The sequence below is a fragment of the Salvia hispanica genome, chromosome 2, assembly GCF_029641045.1.
Source record: "Salvia hispanica isolate PSC_SH4W2 chromosome 2, Shi_PSC_v1, whole genome shotgun sequence".
Lineage (NCBI taxonomy): Eukaryota > Viridiplantae > Streptophyta > Magnoliopsida > Lamiales > Lamiaceae > Salvia > Salvia hispanica.
The window spans coordinates 33,628,140-33,643,240 of record NC_142693.1 but is presented as its reverse complement, the minus strand read 5'-3'; the positions used below and the strand labels follow the sequence as shown (position 1 = coordinate 33,643,240).

At 35.2% G+C, this 15,101-nt stretch overlaps 2 protein-coding genes across 2 annotated transcripts; both read right to left on the bottom strand.

Moving 5' to 3' along the window:
• Positions 1 to 168: 168 nt before the first annotated feature.
• LOC125193283 (F-box/LRR protein) lies at positions 169 to 5,562 on the bottom strand. Its single transcript, XM_048091056.2, has 10 exons — positions 5,277 to 5,562; positions 4,560 to 4,667; positions 4,368 to 4,460; positions 4,026 to 4,157; positions 2,995 to 3,087; positions 2,294 to 2,333; positions 1,938 to 2,090; positions 1,658 to 1,833; positions 1,124 to 1,242; positions 169 to 784 (listed from the first exon to the last, which is right to left on the bottom strand). The coding sequence occupies exons 1-10, from the start codon at positions 5,499 to 5,501 to the stop codon at positions 337 to 339; spliced, it is 1,587 nt and encodes a 528-aa protein (XP_047947013.2). The 5' UTR covers positions 5,502 to 5,562; the 3' UTR covers positions 169 to 336.
• A 2,065-nt stretch (positions 5,563 to 7,627) lies between these two features.
• LOC125201341 (UDP-arabinopyranose mutase 1-like) lies at positions 7,628 to 9,812 on the bottom strand. Its single transcript, XM_048099407.2, has 4 exons — positions 9,373 to 9,812; positions 8,537 to 8,787; positions 8,283 to 8,451; positions 7,628 to 8,185 (listed from the first exon to the last, which is right to left on the bottom strand). The coding sequence occupies exons 1-4, from the start codon at positions 9,697 to 9,699 to the stop codon at positions 7,817 to 7,819; spliced, it is 1,116 nt and encodes a 371-aa protein (XP_047955364.1). The 5' UTR covers positions 9,700 to 9,812; the 3' UTR covers positions 7,628 to 7,816.
• Positions 9,813 to 15,101: the final 5,289 nt, after the last annotated feature.

The window sequence follows — 15,101 nt, the reverse complement described above, 5'->3', positions numbered from 1 at the left end:
AACAACAAAGATTAATAGCCATCCTTGTATCTCTACAAATTGTTTTAGAGGTTGTTCACTTTTTATACCTTGAAAGTTTAACCACAGAAATGAAAGATGATATAATATGGATACGCGGTCATAACAATAATTAATAAGCATGAAAATATAATAAAACTGAGAAATAAGTTAGAGAATGGTTTGTCTTTCCACACAAAAAGATGAAATGTTTAGATTTTACATACAGTAGACCTGTGAGTCATATAATTCTCTTTTATGGACCTCAGAAGCTTAAAGCTCTAGGAAATCTACAAACCTTCCACCTATGCCGCAACCATATAGTGAAGACCCGATGATCTAATGTTGTGGTGGTGGCGGAGAGTAGGACATGACTAAGTAAACAGTACTGTAGACATGCTGACCGCAGTGGACAAGATCGCCTTCCTCGTTATCTTGTTCATACAAGTTCAAATCCCCACGGCAAATTTCCCCAGCACAGTAAGTACCCCCGAAAGCAACCCCAGGAAAGTTCTTCAGAAAGGGATGGATATCAATACCATTGACTCCAAAGAATGATTCGCCCCGGCCACAACAAGTAAAGATAATGCCACCAAACACGTTACTTTTGTCACAGTGATCAACATCACTCATGTGGTTGTTTGCGCAGTCGCAATCTAGATGCCTGAGGTTATTTGAAACTTTGGTGCAAGATGACAAGGCAGCTCCTGAATCCGAGATATAAAAACGGAAGGAGTCTCCAGTTTTGATACCAACAGAATTGACAATCAGATATTCTTCATCCCCTCTGGAAAAAAGTAAAATTAAATTTATCCACAACTGAAGACGACAAATACAGACTTTTCAATATTCAAATCAAAGAATGCACTTCGTGCTAAAGCATAACATCAATGGACGTGAGAAAATAAATTCACTTGGGAAATTTAGTAAAGAGAGGGAGAGGTGACTTAGACCTTTGCCTTTAAAAATTCACACGCGAAAATTAACTTTGTAAAATAGTACTGTTCATTAGGTATTCCTAATTTCTACGAGTAACACTAGTACTTAGCTCCATGTAAGTCGAACCTATAATTTGGACAGAGAAATTATAAAAAGATGAGGAGAATAGCATAGAATTGTTTATTACCCCCGCACTTCATGGAATTCAAGAAATTGCATCCGTCTTACGGTTTCCATCCCAACTGAGCATTTTCTTCTTTTGGTTACTCCAATATAGAAAGCTGGATACTGTATACGATTTCCTAGCTGCACAATTATGTAAAACAAAAGAATAAATAAGGAATAATAAGTTATGAAAGATTTGATAGATAACTGCTTTCCTGCTGCTTCAAAGAAGAAATTGTATCATAGAGGATTAATCCAAAACTTAATCCAGACAAGACAACACACTCTGTGTAGCATCTACTAAGAGCAACAAGGGTGAGGAAAGATAGTTACAACAACAGTTAACTAGCAACAGAAAAGCTATTACCTCCAGAAAGAAAGAAAGAAAGAGAGAAAATCAATATTATGAAAGGAGATTCCAGTTTCTATCTAACTTTACCAGCCGCGCAAAAATACTAAAATTAATTTAGCAGACGCTTCTTTCAATATTCAGTAACTTCTCATTGAGGAACAAAATAACAGCATAGTGACAAGGTTGAGAGTAGACAACAGATACCTCATCATAAATTTCTTCTAAAATTGCTTGGCCATCAAGGTGCCCACGAACCGCTTCTCTAGATGCAGTGAGCCAGGTAGAACTTTTCCGACATTTAACAGAAGCAGCTCTGTAGGTGGGACCAATTGGTGATACGCCAGTTGATAACCTGACATGGAATTTAGTTTCTCCAATATCTGCAAATAGTAAATACAAACAGTTGTGGTATTGAAAACTGATTTCTAGTTTTTGAGATTCTTGATAAAAATTTCTCACAGGGAAAAATGAGGGATGAACTCACCCATCGGTTTGTCAGCATCCCTTGCAAATACTAGGGCAACTGCAGCACAACCAGGGTGTTTCTGATTGGTAATGGTGTTTCCACTATCACTTCTATACAGAAATTGACAGCCTCCGTCACCAACAATGAACATATCCTCAGAAAAGGCATATTCTAAGAACAACAACCAACAAAAAAGGCGTAACTTATACACTGTGATAAGGTTGAAACATCAAAAGTCAAGTTTCCAGAAATTTAGAATCTTATATTTAATAAACATTGATGCACTTTATTTCACTATTTGCATTCTGATTCAAATACAGATGTATATCATAAAAAAATGAGTCTGCAAGAACATCTAGTCACAGGTTACTCACCAAGTGTTTGAAGAACTGGATTGATGTCTGTTTCTCGATCCTAACACATCAAATAGTTCTAATGTCAGACACACATTGCATTATCTATCGAAGTATATAACAATGTATCTGACCTAATAATGTTATAAAAAATGTATGCCTACTGCATGCATCTATCTTTACTTCACTTCCTATTTTGAATCTAGTAAAAGTGGCTAGTTTTCTTTTGGCACGTGTTTCTGCTACCATGCATTTTTGTTGACACCATGATACGATACTTGAAAGGAAATTAAATACTCCCTCCGTCCCGCTTAAGATGACACGTTTTCCTTTTTAGTTTGTCCCAACTAAGATGACATATTTCTTTTTTTGGTAACTTTCTCTCTTCAATTAATACACTCAACCACTTTTTCTCACTCCGATTAAAATATCCATCTTTCTTTATCTCTCTACTTTAATACTTACACCCACCTTCTCTCTCTCCAATTAAACACTTTAACCAATAACTCCTAAAATCTCGTGTCAGCTAAGCAATGTGTCATCTTAGCCGGGACAGAGGGAGTAGTAATTTACTGAAAGGATAAGTCCAAACAGCTTGCACCAAGCTAGAAAACTGAAATAATTCAAGCACAGCACACGTTAACATTTGTACTGGGAAAACATAGAAGCACCAATCAGAAGCGAATAGATGAACAAAAGAAAAGTTAGGAACTTCAACTCACAGAAAACAATATTATTCCAGCAGGAGATGAGACGGTTGATGTAGCTTCTCTGATATCCATCACAAAGTCGTCAATAAGAATGCCGTGAGGTCCCTAACAAGTAACGTTGTAAGCATTTTAGACTTATTTATCAATAGCAGAGTGAAGTTTATCCCTATATCCAGTGGCGGACGCAGGATTATTATACTGGGGGATCCAAACTACTATTAACAATTGTTATATAGGTATATTTTTGGTATCGATCACGACAAAAACAATTATGACTTGAACAATACATAGTTAAGATATAAATGGATAATGAGAGATACATAATTTGAGAATAAGCAGTATAAATTAAAGATACATATAATGCTAATGTTAGTGTCGAAATAATTGAAAATATATATAGTTTTAAATGAAAGCAGGATAACTTTAAAATTAAATTTACTAATATTAAATGATATATATGCATAATTGTAGAGTTAAAGAATTTCATTTTTGTTTATACATTATACAGAATAGTATTATTTTGTGATTTTGCAATAATAATATTTATACAAATGACAAAATAAAAAAATTGCACAAAATTACTAATGTGAGAAAAAAAAACAAGAATAAATTTGATTACAAGATAATTTACTTAATCTAGCTTTTAGAAAACCTACTAATATAGTAATAATAAAAAAAACAAAAATAAATTAAAAATCAAATAAGATGGAAAAAAATCCAAAGAATCAAAATAGATTTAGAAAACAAAAGCGCACAGATCTAAAACCTAATGTGAGAAAATACACAGATTAGAAACAGATTTAGAAATCAAATAAGTACAGTTAAGATTCGAACACGGGACCTCCTGTGCGCAAGCCATATTGGAAACCATCTTTGCTACATTACAGTTTATTAACTTCTGTATGAATATTGAATATATAGTTACATCGCAAATGGGCGGGGGTCCCATGGATCCCCCATGCCCCTTCGTGGGACCGCCTCTGCTATATTCATTTTAGACATATTTGTCATTAAATAATTTAGGCGGAGATAGCTATATTTACCTTGATTCTGAACATCAGAGGAATTATATGGGCCTTTAGTCCTGGTAAAAATCCAATTGTCAATGAAATGCCCCCTTTTTGCTCGAGCAACGCGGCACCACCATCCTCCTCCTCTGTTATTTCCCATTGAAACTAGAACAAAACCGAACAACTAAAAACTAGAACTAATAAAAGAAAGCCAATCATCCCCATATCCATATCAAATATGAAGGCACCTAATCTGACAATTGAAAAAAACAAAGAAGCGATATTGCATAAAATAGCAATTTCATTTGAGAGAAAACCTATTTTGACAAAAAAACTCGTACAATGTAAAGGATTTAGTTTTATGGTTTTTTATACCTCTACAAACTGATCTGTGAGCACATCCTTGCCAATAACACCCTCACACACATTTACAATTATAGGAATACCGGAACCAAATTTCCCTTCAATCTGCAAAAATTAACTTTTTTTAGCTATCTAGTGAGTAAAAATAGGCAGATTAACTCCCCTAAACATCTACATATTTAAGACTAGAGTGAGGGGTCATACCAGTTTGAAAGCCGCTTCCAAGCAAACGCAGGGACCAATAGAGGCCATCACGAAATGAGGTCGAATTGGTTCCTGTAAGACCTTGTCCATAACCTCACTCACAGCATTCTACAACCATAAACATGTGAATAAATTGTAATGGAGACACTAAGATTATTAAACTGATGGGGTAGGCTAAACAACAAAATGTGCTTAGCTAAAAACTGATGGGGTAAACATCACAAAATGACCTTGTCCAAAACCTCATTCTACAACCATAAGAGCCGAATAAATTGTAATGGAGATGATTAAATTGATGGGGTAAACAACACAAAATTAGCTTAGCTAAAAGTCTATGAACTTCTCACACCATAGTTCCTTTTGTTCATAGTTCTAGTTGTCCTTAAACAGTTGCAAACACCACAATCAAGATTTACGAAAATAAAAACATAGATATACGCCAACGATATCTCGAAATAAATATCATAGAACCAAGGACTTCCACACAAGACATAGGCTGAGTTAATCTGGTGATCCTTATTAGTTTCTTTCATGTCATTAAATATTGATATGTCGAACGAAGTGCAAAATCTAATTTTAAGCCTAAATCCCAGGTTAAAATCTTTAATTTTCCATAATTCATAAAAACCAGATAATCTGCAATGCAAGATCACTTATTTGGCCCTAAAATTGGCGAGGTGGCAAAGGAAATAGTAAGATTTAAGAGCAATTACGAACCTGAAGGGTAGGGTTAAAGGAAACGGCGGAGCGGAGCTTGGGAACGGAGAGAACGCGGTGGCAGACGGAGCTCCAGGAGCGGTTAACGCAGGCGGCGGATGCAAAGGATGGAGCGGGTAAGCGAGTGAGAATGTTTTGCATGAGATCGTCGCCTAAATCGTCGATCGAAGCCATATTATTTGGGCTTCTGCTTCCTGATTTGTCCTTCGCTTTCGACATTTTCATCAGTGATGGAAGAAGGGGTTGATAGAAATAGCAAATAGCAAATAGCGAGGGCTCAAAATTGTTGAGGGCGAATCCAAGGGTAAATTCGTGAGATGGTTTCTTTTTAAAACATGTGTTATCACTTTTTTAAATGTGTATAAAATATTAAGTCAAATACAGATGTTATCATTTTAAAGTTTAAACCTGTATGCTTCTTGTTATTCTCATTTCAGAATAGGGTGGCAAATTGTATATGTCCGGATTGAGTTGTTATCGAGTCAAACTGCAATCTAATTTGTCACCCCAAACCTACTCAGAGCAGATTTGGGATTATTAGAGAGTGCGACGTCCGTATCTGCCACGGGGTACGAGTAGTGGTCTTGGGCGATGAGCTGATGACATCAGTAGAGAGTGAGCGGCAATACATGAGAGGAAGCGTGGCTAGAAGCACGAGATGGACCAAAGGTGGCAACACGCTAAAAGAAGCACTAAGGCAGCCGTCGGTGGCAATGCGAGAAGATGTTAATAGTCCTATTTTCCATTTCTGGACATTCACAAAAATTAAATATCTTCTATTTTTGGCAAACTTTTCTTTATAAAGAGGTGGCATTGCTCACCATTAAGTACTTTCAATTATTTTTCTTTTGTCTCACTCGTACTTTACTAATTTTGAATTATAATTCATGTTGCTCCCTATGCTAATTTAGGTTTTAATTTTTACTAGATTAGTTTTTCTTATATTACATTGTAATTGAGCCCTCTTACCGTTTTTCATCACAAAAAATATCCCCTAATAACAAAAAATAAAATAGAAGAAAGATAATTTTCTATTTTTCTCCCCAAAAGTAAGTATTCCTTGGAACCAACTTTCTCTTCTCTAAAGTTCAAAATCGTATCTAATCAATTCAAAAAGAATGATGAGAGTAAACAAACACAATCATTTAAAAAACAAAAAAGCAAACTAATAGCTTATTGTTATGTTGAGATATGACCTCCCAAATTATCGCAATTACCAATTTAAAACAAGGATATAAGCAGTTATCTAAAGTTCAAATTCGAGGAGGAGAGATCCAAGGGCGTGGGCAGTTCAAAATCAAACCAAAAAGGAAACGAGAAGAAGAAAGAAACATGGCAAACCCCACCACCAAAAGATCAAGAAAAGTGGAAGAATCCGAAGTCGATGCAAAGAACCAAGCATTAATCCAACAGTTGAACGAACTCGAATCCATTTGGAAATCTCAAGAAACATCAAGACCCCAACGTTCTTCATCTTCTTCAACAATAACCACCTCTTTTGATCATCCCTTCCAAACCTCACCACGAAGCCTCATGTCTCATCTTCAGCACAGAGAGCCTGCTTTGAGGGTGATCAAGAATTGCAGTGATGAAGTTGAAGAGATACTCGTGGATAGAAGGGCTGCCATTATCAGTGGTAGATTTAAAGGGAGGCAGCTTTTCGCAGCGGCCGAGGAATCCTCTGGCCGTGGTGGGGAGAGGAGAGGAAGAAGGGAGTCTTGTGATTCTAGCGAATCTTGTTCGTTGCCGGAGGAGAAGAGGGTGGTGGAAGTGGCTGTTGTGGGAGGAGGCGGCGGGAGGCCGAAGGAAAAGGGTGGAGGCCGGAGGGTGGTGAAGGCTAGTTTAGGTCTAGTCTTGATTGTTTTGGCACTTGTCCTCTTTTGCATCAGCTGCAATGGCAACAATGTTGAGGACTTTATTTTAGTCCCTACATGATAAAACACATTCATGTTGGTTTAGTTGTTATTGAATTGAATTTGTTTAGTGTTGCATAATTGTTGCTTAGTAGTTTCATTCATGTTTCCTACAACGTTCTTGAAGAATTTTGAACTTAGTAAATTTGTTTGTGGGAGATTGTATCTTCACCTTAACACCAAACAAGATGCAATTTGATGAAAAACAGAGCAATCTTTAGCTTGTTTTGTGGTTCATTCATGTTTTCTTGATGAATGGACACTTTTCTTGATGAATTTTGAAGTTTGTAATTGTTTTGGTGGGAGACTGTATTTCACCTTTACAACAAACAATCTGCAATTTGATGAAAAAAAAGCAATCTTTAGCTTGTTTTGTGGTTAATTCATGTTTTCTTGTGTGGGACTTGTGAAATAAGAGGGGGTAAAAGCACGTGTATATTGAAGCTCAAATGCAGTAGTATCAAGTTTTATAACCAATAGATGGTGTAATTTATGATCACTGTGCCGTGAAAAGAGATAACTCAACTTCTAGAATACAAATATGAAAATAAAACAGACAGAATGCAAGTAAAAATGTGGAGAGTTGGAAGTGAGTGAAATAATTTAAGAAGTAATCTCTATCCCTCTCTACTTCTTCTTGGTAGAAGAAGAAGCATCCTTCTTGGCAGCATCAGTAGCAGCAGGGGCAGCGGACGCAGCAGAGTTGAGCTCGTCCCATGCCTCAATCCAGGTGACCATAGCATCGGCCAGCTTCAGGAAGTAGGGATCAATAGGGCCGAGCTTCTCTCTCACCAGCTTCGACAGCTCAATGTAGCATTGCTGCACGGTCATGCTTTCCTTGGAGAGAACGATAGATTGGAAGAAGGGGATGATATCCTCTTGCCAGTAGATCCCTTTGTATTCCTTCTTCAGATTCACAAACGGGTTGCTAGCCTTGCTGTGCCAGATATAAGGGAGCCCCGTCTTCACCCCCAGACCCAAATGGTCAGTGATCACCTGCAAATATGGCCACACATTTCAATTTAGCTCAACTATTCAAGATACAATTTTTTTCCTGGTTTCAACAGTGTATGGGTGTGATCAAACAAGCAACCTTAGTGCACCAGCCAGCCCACATGTCGTCGTATCTCCCGATCGGCTGGCCATCGCCCATGAGCCCAAAGTACATGGCAGCACCAATGAGCTCCCTGTCGAATGCAAGGTTCATCCCGCACATAGGGAAAAGGGTTCCCTTGGGAATCGTCAGGACAGCGTCAACATACCTGTGGAGGCAAACAGACAACAATTCAACACTTAGCAACAGTCAAAGACTCGATTTTTATCAAGAAACGCGAGCAACCATCCAACCTAGTGTTGCGCTCGCGAGGCTTGACAAGCTGGGTTGGGGCGTCATAGTCAGGGATGTTGAGCCAGAGCCCATGGGAGACAGCAGTTTGCGCTCCTTCCCTCATGCTGAAAGGGTAGCCGCGGACAAAGTCCGCACCCTCTCTGTAGGGGTCGTACAATGTGTTGAAGAAGAATGGTGTGGCTGGAGTCAGCAGGTTATTAATGTGCTGAGCCAACGCATTGATCTGTTCCCCACTTGGATCCTTGGCTACCTATATATTCATCCATTCTAATTCAGATACACTATTTGCTTTCATATCAAATCAATTGCTGATAAATACATCCAATCAGTTGATTTGACAAAACAAATACGCCAGTTTTTTGTTTAATCTCCTCTAACTATGACAGAGCAACTAACACTACATCAAATCTATAGCAAATTAGCGATTGATTACATCACAAGCGATTAAGCAAATAGATAGGTTTCTTTTTAAATCTCCTCTAACTATCACAAAGCAACAACACTACATCAAATGCATAACAAATTAGCAATTGATTACTACTCCCATCACAAGCATTTCAAACCAAGAGAGACTACATTTTGTACCTTTGCTTTCGAAAAATGCACATGGCAAATCGGGACTAGCCCAATTTTTTTTATTATTAGTTTACAATTGATTAAAGAAGGGATTTTGATATTTTAATTAGTAGTATAAACAAACAAAGATATTCTTCTTCGCATATTCTGGTAGACCGTTGACTTCCCAAATCCCCAAATCGAAAAACTCAGATCCAATCCCTAAACTCGCTCCCGCAACTCACAATTGAAGTAAAAAATCGATTAAAAAAAAACTCACGAAGCAATCGTCGTCAATGGTGAAGATGTATTTCTTCTTAGAAACGAGGAATCCGAAGCAGCGGCAAGCGGAGTCCTTGAAGGAGATGCAGGAGGCCTTGGGGCCGAGGATCCGGTTGATGTCGTTGCGGTTGTAGAGCTCGTAGTCGAAGCCCTCGGGGACGTGGATCTTCTTCGAGGGGTCACCGTCTTGAACGATGATGAGGTGGTACTGCTCGAAGAAGGGCCTCCACATCTCGAGGAAGTCCAGGTTGCGGATCGTCGGGATCACGATGTCGAGCTCGTCTTTGAGCGGCGGCACCACTTTGCTCGCTGGCTTCGACGACATTTTTTGTAGTTGAATGTGGGGAGATCTTGGGAGGGGGCTGTGGTGGTGGAGATGTGGGGAAGAGGGTGGATTTATAGGGGCGGGAGAGGGGGATTGGTGTGATATTGTTGCCTTCTGCGTGAGTGGGGAATGGAGATTGACTTTTCCATGTGAGAAGCTGCCGGATTTATTGCCTTATTCTATACGTGTTCGGTTCAGGACTGCCGGTTTAGCTTCCAGACTATGCCGGTTTTTCTTTCTTAAAAAAAGGGAACCGGTTCGCGAAGGGTTTATGAGGTTTTGGTTTTGGAACCGAGATGGTTGTGGTTCTATTCTAGTTCAAATAGACAATATTGTGAAATAATCGGTTGATCAGCAGTTCACAATTTCATTTTTTTAGAATGTGAGACAGACTGCTTAGTTCTTGGTTTCGGTTACATTTTGACCTAGAACCGGGATCAATGGGTTGGTCTACATTTGTTTTTTGGTGGGCGAGAAGTCTAGTATTGACTTCCAACCCAGTATTTTAAAATTAGACCGGAATATCAGTTCAACCGATTCATCTGCGAAAACCGATGCAATGTTAGGCGATTTCAAACTGGGAAACTATTCAGTTGGTTCGTGAATTAACGATTGATTAGACCGGTTTGCTAAATTGTCATCTTTATCCTTCTCAATCCCTCTACTATTTTACGTAAAATGTTTAATATATTTTTTCCTTTTGTAAGCTTGTTTAGTAGATGGAGAGAGAAATTAGTATATTTATATTGATGTGAGAGAGATTTTTTTTTAAATGAAATGTGACATTTTTTATGGGGAAAAAAAGGGAAAGTGTAACATCTATTATGGGACGAAAAGAGTATCAAATAATTGAGCGCAATATTTGAAACTTGTTATATTAATTTGTGCTTTTGATACTATAATCACTTCAAACTTTGGGCGTAAATGTGTGAAAGTCTTGACAAAAAAGTTTATAAAATTGTGTACGTCATATGCTATAATTAATTAGTAGTAGTACTACTATAATATTTTGTGTACTATATGATTGTCGTGTGATTATCTTACTAACAAAACTATGAATGTGAAATGGTGGTTTGTTGAAAATTGAAGTTGATGTTTAATTCAGTTGGTGTAGTATGTCTATGTGCTAAAAGATTGGTACTCCATTACTCTCTCCAATTCATTATTTATGTCACATACTATTAATTTTCAGCTATTTCATAATGTGACATATATTGTTTTTAAAATAATATTCCTTGACCATTTTACATCACTTTCAAGTTTCAACCCAACCCAAATGAACATCAAACTCAAAATAGTAATTACTATTACTATTATCATTATTATTTCTTGGAACATGAAAATTTGAATTAGGCTTCTTTCGTATCGGGATGTGCTGTGGTTGTCTATACAATCTTCTAAAAATGAATATATTAAGTGCAAAATCACAGTAAAATAATCAACAAGATCATGGTATTGCTAATCATAAAATTATATTATTAACATATACATAGACATGCACCAATTAAATTGGAATTAACATGATGTCGAATGTTATTTATAGAACAATATCAACCTAAGATGGGATGTGTCGCATATAGTTACTACTCCATCTTGTTTCTTATATTGTATTTCTAAATTTTCTAATCTTTTCATTTCAATTATATTAAAATTCCAATATGAGAGATAAACACTGATATACGTACTTATTATGATATGATGATTTGTACCAAACTCAGATATTGTTCCATATATATCTAAATTAATTGGATTATTATATTTGAGCGAATAATGTACTAGTAATTAGGTGATAGTCCAATTGTGGCGATGCACACATTTATAAATACGTGCAATTCAACTACTATATGAATCTTTTATTATTCATTATAGCGTGTGTCATCAATGCCAGTTATTATCATTAATTCACATAAAATAAAATGTAATGAAGTAATATGCCAAATATGTCAAATAGCAATAACAATAATTAATTTGCAGTTAAAATTGGGTTTAGGCTTTTTTTTACATTTATGTTCACCTCGTCAGTTATAAAAACGCTATAATATAATCTTGATAGTAGAATATAAAAATGTCAAAAAAAAAAAATTATTTGCATGATAGTACTATTAAAGAAGGCATGTGACTTGACTTTTGGTCTTCTTTTACGTACATAATAAGTTAGGCAAACTATCAAATTTATAGAAACGCATGCATTAAACTTGAAGTTACATTGCCCTTTTTATAATTTTTTTAATTAATTGTTGCAGAGAATTGACTCAAAGGTCATGTAAATGTTAGAAATGAAATGAATTCATTAACAGTGTTAAATAAACAATTAGACTCATCCTTGCCTAACTGGCTAATGCATTTTACATTAATTAATCTATAGCAGTTGAATAATTTCTACACCTTTTTATACGTACTTCAGCTGCAATTCTTATTTTCCACCTAAAATTGAGATGGTATATATAGGTAAACTATTTCATTAGTACTAGTACAGAACTGTAATTATCATTAATGTGAATAAGTCAATGATAATTCGTTGGTCTCACTATAGTCTATAAGTGGTGCAGTTCAAAATTGAGACTTTTACACACAAAAGTTAAGTTAGTCAATTTGAATAGACTACCATTAATTTTCTTATTTTACGTGTTCTATTTTTATAGACTACTGGCATGAGTTTTTGCGTCCAAAAAGAAAGAAGAAACAAAAATGTTTATGAAATTGTTATGAAATATTCAAAGAAAACTAAAATAAAAATAAGGAAAAATAAGAATTATATATGAAATTTCATAGAGCACAAAAAGTGGAGCGATAAATCTCAATACGTAATATTCTTGGATACTAAAAAATATGCTTTTAATTAAATATAAGTATGGTTGTAAGATCAAAGACAACATAAATTAATTATACGACTACTAGTTAAAAGTGAGCTTGTTAACAAAGCCCACTTACTAACTTTAAAAAATAAATCTGGGCCCGTTGGACTGTAAGCGAGCTGGAGGCCCAATGGTCTTTATATGCATAATAAATAAGCTGTAGATAATAGGCCATTCTTCTTCTTTATTACACCATATGACAAAAAAAAATACTACTATGTACTAGTTTTAAAACAAATATTTTGAACCAGGAACGAATTATACACCACCGAATGGTTGAACTGCGATTACTAACAATTCCAAATTGGCATCATTAGCAAAATGTGAAAGCCTCAAAAACACACTCATCCGTTCACTGCAAATTGTCTTAGTACTAGTTAATAACATACTAAGTTTTAATTTAAAAATTGATAGTGTAAACAAGAGACAGAGAGAAAAAATAATTGGTCTATTGGAACATTACCAATGAGACATATTTTATTAAAGATGGAATACTTATTAAAAATAGAAAATGATTGAATTTTGTAGACGAATCAAAGTGGAAAAAAAATAGGAATTTTGGTTAGTTGATGGATGAAGTATCCGTGTGAAGTTAGTTAGTACTCCCTCCGTTCGCTATTAGGAGTCTCATTCATGTGCAGCATGAGTTTTAAGAAATGTTAAGAAAAGTGAGTGGAAAAAAGTTAGTGGAATAGGGGTCCCACTTGTATATATTAGTTTTAAATGAAATGTGAGTGGAATGAGTTAGTGGAAGGTGAGACCCTATTACTATTTATAGTAAAAGTGAACCGGAACTCTTATTTGCGGATGGACTAAAATAAAAAACGGGACTCCTATTTGCGGACGGAGTGAATAATTAGTTAGTTGAGAAAAAAATAAAAGAAAGGTAGTTGAAAAACTACAGTAAAATTTAATGTAACTTAACATTATTCTATAGCTTCATTCTTTTAGATGAATGAAATCCACTAGGCTTTCCAGTTATATAGGACTTGTACCATAATGTACTAAAAAGGAATATTTTGAGCTGGTAAATTTAGCTGAAACTTGGTGGAGCATTTTTATAATATAAGTACTAGTACTATATAATAACTGTATCTAGACATGCTTTAAAAAAAGTCAAATAATCATAATTTTAATTCGATTAGAAACATTGAATATTTTTAGATGGAAACTTGTATGTCAATGCATAATTTCAATTGTGTGGAATTCATCATATGTTAGTATTTGGAAGAGTAAGGTCATGTGATCAGAAATTGAATCTAATTAACAATACAACTTTCCAACTCAAAATTCACATTCTCTAGCTAATTGTATTTTGAAATATTCCAATTCTACTTATTCGCCAACAATAAACATGATGATAAATATTCTAAAATTGATTTGCTAATAATAATTTCCAACTCTAAGCATAGCTGGCAGCTTTTCGTTTGGGATTTCTTTCTTATTCAACCAATTTAATTAATTAATTTCCAATAATTACCGCCAACTATTAATTTAGAATGTGATACTTATTCCATCAATTTGTCATATACTAGTAATAGAGTAATAGGTAAAGAAAATTAGTTTAAGCTTATTAAATTAGCATATAAATACTCTAAATATACTGTAAATTTGTATGGCATGCCATCGTTAAAGATTACGCAATATATTTTAGAGCATTCGTTTAATTTGTCATGTACTCTATTTTAGTTAATTTCTTAATTAAGATATCTACAAATTACTTTTCATGTGTTGGACTAATTAAGTCGATAGTCCATGCATGAAATCATACTTTATATTCATGAATTATGTGAATGATTGTCATAATCAACTCAACAAATTATTGTGTGCCTTGACCAATTTAATTTCGGTCTTTAAAAACATAGAGAATTGCATTGTTATGATTAGTTGGGATCCACCAATATGCGATAGCTATAAATGTGTAACAAATTAAATTATTGTACCATGATATGTTTGCCTTTATTCCAACATCTGCGACATTCATGCTTTTCTCCATGTTGCATATGCAATTAAGAGACTATATTTGCGATATTAATTTGCCTTTTAGATCATGTATAGATTGCATGTGGTTTATCACTTTATAATCTGAATCATTTTCAATATATGATCATTGATTTCACTTATTCAACGTATAAAATGATACTCCCTCATTCCGCCATTAGGAGTCTCGGTCACTTTTGGCACTCGTTTTGTAAAAATGATAATAAATAATTAAAGTGGAGAAATGGTAAAGTAAGAGAGAGAATTATGTTGAGAAAAGTCTTCTTAACATTAACATTATTGTCTCTCTTACTTTACTATTTCTCCACTTTAACTGTTTTATTATCATTTTTACAAAATACATAGGCAAAAGTGACTGAGACTGGCGGACGGAGGTAATGAAGGACGGAGGGAGTAGTTACTGTTTGAACTTTCAACCCTCGGTTAAAAATTAAAATGGCGTCCGAATGAAGATAATTTTGTTGTAGATCTCATTTGATTTTAGCTTCCACGTGCTTGATCATCTCTGACACAACCTAATATGTGGCTTCTTCATTGAAGAATCTT

What these genes read in the sequence shown, in the direction of transcription:
- LOC125193283 (XM_048091056.2), bottom strand. Translation starts at nt 5,501, where the DNA reads ATGAAAATGTCGAAAGCGAAGGACAAATCAGGAAGCAGAAGCCCAAAT. An exon ending in CTCTGATGTTCAGAATCAAG is followed by an intron (nt 3,088 to 4,025) that starts GTAAATATAGCT and finishes GTTACTTGTTAG; the next exon opens with GGACCTCACGGCATTCTTAT. An exon ending in GAATTCCATGAAGTGCGGGG is followed by an intron (nt 785 to 1,123) that starts GTAATAAACAAT and finishes ACTTTTTTCCAG; the next exon opens with AGGGGATGAAGAATATCTGA.
- LOC125201341 (XM_048099407.2), bottom strand. Translation starts at nt 9,699, where the DNA reads ATGTCGTCGAAGCCAGCGAGCAAAGTGGTGCCGCCGCTCAAAGACGAG. An exon ending in CCTCGCGAGCGCAACACTAG is followed by an intron (nt 8,452 to 8,536) that starts GTTGGATGGTTG and finishes TTGCCTCCACAG; the next exon opens with GTATGTTGACGCTGTCCTGA. An exon ending in GGGCTGGCTGGTGCACTAAG is followed by an intron (nt 8,186 to 8,282) that starts GTTGCTTGTTTG and finishes CCATATTTGCAG; the next exon opens with GTGATCACTGACCATTTGGG.